Source organism: Pelecanus crispus, chromosome 1, assembly GCF_030463565.1.
Source record: "Pelecanus crispus isolate bPelCri1 chromosome 1, bPelCri1.pri, whole genome shotgun sequence".
NCBI classification, from domain to species: domain Eukaryota; kingdom Metazoa; phylum Chordata; class Aves; order Pelecaniformes; family Pelecanidae; genus Pelecanus; species Pelecanus crispus.
In genome coordinates this window covers 84664189-84669420 of record NC_134643.1, presented here as the reverse complement: position 1 = coordinate 84669420, position 5232 = coordinate 84664189, and the positions used below count along the sequence as shown (strand labels likewise).

At 53.2% G+C, this 5232-nt stretch overlaps 1 protein-coding gene across 1 annotated transcript; it reads left to right on the top strand.

The window, feature by feature from the left end:
• The first annotated feature begins 1444 nt into the window (after window positions 1–1444).
• On the top strand, window positions 1445–3406 carry LOC104033298 (potassium voltage-gated channel subfamily A member 1-like). The gene has a single exon (XM_009485901.2). The coding sequence runs from the start codon at window positions 1445–1447 to the stop codon at window positions 3404–3406; it is 1962 nt and encodes a 653-aa protein (XP_009484176.2).
• Window positions 3407–5232: the final 1826 nt, after the last annotated feature.

Sequence of the window (5232 nt, the reverse complement as noted above, 5' to 3'; positions counted from 1 at the left end):
TACACAGAGCTAATGTTTTAAATTAAGTGAAAACCCACTAATCCCAGTGAATCTAGGTAAACTATTCGCTGGAGCTATGAGTACTACCACAAGGATTCAGTAAAAATGTTACTGCAGTGATGCCAACTGGAATGCAAAATGGTTTTTCACTTAATATTTTCTGTACTTGATTTTGTTAGAAACCCAGAAACTCCACAAGAGTGGAGTGGTATATATACCATTTAATCCTACATACATCTATGTATACATATTTTGTATATTCCCCTGCAGACCTTGAATCGAGTAGACGAGCTTACTGTTTGAATACAGAAAATAAGATCTTAGCATTGATTGTATTACTGAACTGTAATTGAAGTCATTGTGTAAAGCTGCTTCAATTAATTTTCTCTAATAAAATGTGCATCTACTGAAATGTATCAGCCTTGGATGCGAGTTTTAAGAATGCATCAAAGGGAAAGTACGGTCCCAGGTTGCAAATGCTAACATGAAGGCAGCCTGATAGAAGTGTTGTCATCGTCTGCTGGTTTTGGAAGCACCTTCTGGAGCAGCACCAACTCCATGACAAACCGGGGGGGCGGGGGGGAAGGGGAGCAAAGCAAAGGGAAAAAAAAAATACCCAGCCCCTTCCTTTGTTCTCATTACGCTGGGGGACGAGGGGGGGCAGACGCCAAGAAGCGCCAGGAATCCCCGGCGCCTTCGATTATGATTTTCGGGGGGGTGTGGGGTGTGTTACAGCCAGAGCCCCCGCTGCGCGCCATCCCTTTAGCGAGTAATCCACGCGTGGGGGCCGCACCGTGATCCCCGGCGGCGGCGGCCCCGTGGGGGCTGGGGAGCGGGCGCTGTCCCCCGCCCCCACAGGGCGGAGGGCGGCCCCTGCCCCCCCAGCCGGGCACGGGTGCCCCCCGCGGCCCCGCCACCCCCGCTGCCCCGCTTCCCCCTTCTCAGGAGCGGTCCCCGAGCGGCCCCCGCCGCGAAGCCCCCTCCCCCGGCGCGGCGGCCCGGCGGCACCTGTGGGCAGCGGCAGCGGCTGCCGCGCCGGCGGCCGTCGCGCTGCCGACGGGTGAGATCCGCTGCCCGGAGCGTGTCCCGGCCCCGCCGCGGAGCCCCCTCGGCGGGCGGGGCGGGGCGGGGCGGGGGGTGCGGTATGCCGGTGCCCGGGGGAGGCTGCCGCTGCCTGCACGGGGGCGCGGAGCAGAAGGGATCCTTTTTGACGTCAAGTGACCGTAATACAATGATCGCTCGTTCATATCCGGGTCCCCGGGCGGCTCCCCCGGGCCGCGCTCGGCCGTGCGCCGCCGCGCAGTGAGGCGGAGGCGGGCAGGGCAGGGCAGGGCAGGGCAGGGCAGGGCGGCCGCCCGGAGGTGGCCGGCGGCAGCGGCGGGGGAGGCGGCGAGCGCAGCATGCCCGCCGCCTCAGACGCGCCTGCCTCCTACCGCCGCTGCCCATGGAGATCGCGCTGGTGACTCTGGAGAACGGCGGCGCCACGGCCATCGCGGGCGGCGAGGATGCCGCGGCCGGCGGCAGCGGCGGCGGCAGCGGCGGCGGCAGCGCCCGGGCCCGGCGGCGGGGCGACTTGCTGCACATCGCCGGCTCCGCCGCCGCCGCGCCGCGGCTGAGCGAGGGCACGGAGGGCGCCCCACCGCCGCCGCTGCCGCCGCCGCCGCCGCCGGACGAGGAGCGGGAGCGGCCGCCGCCGGCCCCCCGGGGAGGCAGCGGGAGGCGCCGCAGCGGCAGCGCGGGCGGCCCCAACGGCCAGGCGGCGGCGCGCGGGGCGCCCCAACCGCCGCCCCAACCGCCGCCGCGCGCCCCGCGCCCCGGTGCGTCGGGGCAGATGGGGCCCCCGGAGGAAGGGGGGCACCGCCGGGGCATGGCCATGGCGGCGGCGGGAGAGGAGGAGGAGGAGGAGGAGGCGGCGGCGGCGGCGGCAGCAGCGAACCGGGGCGTCATGCACCACCAGCGGGTGCTGATCAACATCTCGGGGCTGCGCTTCGAGACCCAGCTGGGCACCCTCAACCAGTTCCCGGACACGCTGCTGGGAGACCCGGATAAGCGCATGCGCTACTTCGACCCGCTCCGCAACGAGTACTTCTTCGACCGCAACCGGCCCAGCTTCGACGGGATCCTCTACTTCTACCAGTCCGGGGGCAAGCTCCGCCGGCCCGTCAATGTCTCCATCGACGTCTTCGCCGATGAGATCCGCTTCTACCAGCTGGGTGAGGAGGCCATGGAGCGCTTCCGGGAGGATGAGGGCTTCATCAAAGAGGAGGAGAAGCCCCTGCCCCGCAACGAGTTCCAGCGCCAGGTCTGGCTCATCTTTGAGTACCCCGAGAGCTCCGGCTCGGCACGGGCCATTGCCATCGTCTCCGTGCTGGTCATCCTCATCTCCATCATCACCTTCTGCCTGGAGACCCTGCCAGAATTCAGGGACGAGAGGGAGATGCCTGTGCCCCTACCCCCACAAAGTGGAGGTTTGAATGGCACGACTGGGGACTCACCACCCATGCAGCCACCCAGTAGCCTCTCAGACCCCTTCTTCGTCATTGAGACCACCTGCGTGATCTGGTTCACATTTGAGCTCCTCGTCCGCTTCTTTGCCTGCCCCAGCAAGCCTGAGTTCTCCCGCAACATCATGAACATCATCGACATTGTGGCCATCATCCCCTACTTCATCACCCTGGGCACCGAGCTGGCCCACGAGCAGCAGCAGCCCGGGGCTGGCAGCAGCAATGGGGGCGGGGGCCAGCAGCAAGCCATGTCCCTGGCCATCCTCAGGGTCATTCGCCTGGTCAGAGTCTTCAGGATCTTCAAGCTCTCCAGGCACTCCAAGGGTCTGCAGATCTTGGGACAGACTTTGAAAGCCAGCATGAGGGAGCTGGGCCTGCTCATCTTCTTCCTCTTTATTGGGGTGATCCTCTTCTCCAGTGCTGTCTACTTTGCTGAGGCCGATGACCCTGAGTCTCATTTCTCCAGCATCCCTGATGCTTTCTGGTGGGCAGTGGTAACCATGACCACTGTGGGCTATGGGGATATGCGACCTGTCACCGTGGGGGGCAAGATTGTGGGTTCCTTGTGTGCCATCGCAGGTGTGCTCACCATCGCCCTGCCTGTCCCTGTTATTGTATCCAACTTCAATTACTTCTACCACCGAGAGACTGATCATGAAGAGCAAGCTGTCCTCAAAGATGAACACAGTAGTGCTCAGGGCAGCACAGCGGGGGGAGATGTGAAGAGAAGATCCAGTAGAAACTCTCTGAACAAATCTGTTGTGCACTTGGAAAACAGTGAGGGGTTCAATAATGGTACCAGCTCCTTAGAGAAAACCAATATCAAAGCGAAAAGTAATGTAGATCTCAGAAAATCCCTCTATGCTCTCTGTCTGGACACCAACAGGGAAACAGACCTGTAAGGAGAGGAGAGAGTTAGAGTTCAGAGATGCAGAAGGATTTGCTGGTGTCAGAAACTTACTATAATTATTCTTTTGGTACCAATTGGTTTTTTAAATCAGTCTATATTTTATAAATTGATCACGGTCCTAAGTAGTCCTCCAGGAATACATGTTTTTATGTTCTTTTTCCATGACACAAAGGGTCACCTATTTTTAAAATAGACTAAGAATAAGCTACGCTCCATGATGCAGGAGCTGGTAAATTATGACAGTGCAAAATCTCATTTGTACAAACTTATTTTAGCAAATGGTGGTTCATCTTAAATGGGTCATTTGTAACCAATTCAGTTGCTCCAAGTTTAGTATTAAAGAGTTGGGGGATGTGTGTGTGGAGAATGAAAGGATTGGGGGGGGGAGGGAGGTTTTTGTACTGTAGTTTCAAACTGAAATTATTCCAATATATTTTATATCTGTGTAACTGTATTTATGGTTGAAAGGGGATTTCTTTTTCCTGTGAAATACGACATCGTCAAAGCACTAGGAACATTAGCAGATCAGCACTTTCAGAGTTTTCCACTTGTGATCAGTACAGATCTGGTTATCTAGTATGTGAAGTGAATTTGGTGCTTTTAACCCTATAGGAGAAAACTTTTGTTGTCATTGATATGTTAGTTTCTTGTAAGCCTTAAATTATTGAATATTGTAGATATACTTCTTTATAAATAATTTTATTAATTACTGTTTCAGAATTTCTAAATAATTCAGTCCTGTGCTTACTGTCCCCACTCAAAAAAAATGTATGTGCAGCCTTTTTTTTAGTTTTACAGTTTTATACCTTTGTTATGTTTTCGAGACCGAAAGAAAAAAAATTATTGTCTGCTGCTACTGGTTTCGATCCAAGTGCACAACAGATCAAAAGCATGAGGGAGTGGATAGATGCAACAAGAAAGTAGAATCTGAGTGCAATATCTGCAAAACTATTTTCATTTTCATTGTACGCTCCAGATTACTTTGGCATGTGTATCAGTCACCTTTATGTATCCATAGAATTTGTGTACACAGTTCACTGTTTTTAGCTTTCATAGACTGGAAATGGATGGCACTTAAAAGAGTCTAACATGGCATGTCATGCTACTTAAATAACCATTGCCTGGCTTAGATCTTGGACTCAGACGGAAAGCATCACCTTTCATCAAAACATATCCTTGTTTTCTTTTATTTCCAAACAAAACCTTTTCAGTGCTTTGGATTTTACAGTTAAGATGATGTTGAAAGACGAATGACACGTTATCTTCATCATGATAACACAGCACTGTACAGCTTACTAGTGAAGACTTACACAAAGTTGCTTCTTTAAATCAAAGAGCTGTGTTACCATTTTTGTTGCAAAGGACATCTCTGTTTTCCCCTCAAACTTCTGTTTTATTGCTAAAGGATGTTTAATGCCTTTGCCACATACAGTGGCACAGCAAGACTAGCAGAAAGAGAAGTCCTGATTGTCAAGACTCAAGGTTTGTTTCTAACAAATTTTCTAATACAACTAAGTAAATACTAAATCAGGATTATAATTTATGCAAGTACCTCAGATATATGTACTGTGATAAATTTAAATCAGCTTTGCAAAACAGTGCCTTGACATTCTCTCGTCCAGACACAAATTCTGCTTACTTGTCCCTTACCGTGCCATTTGATGATACTGGCCAAATGCATGATGTTTTTCTTTTCTATTCAGTAAAACAGGCATGGTAAGTGCCAAGCAAGTAGCATTTTTCATGTTTGGTATAGAGAACTGTCACACAGAGCTCAGCCCAAAACCCAGAGGTGAGGGGGAAGGAGGTTGAATCTGA

Excerpts from the sequence above, each read along its gene's own strand:
- LOC104033298 (XM_009485901.2), top strand. The coding sequence starts at position 1,445 with ATGGAGATCGCGCTGGTGACTCTGGAGAACGGCGGCGCCACGGCCATC.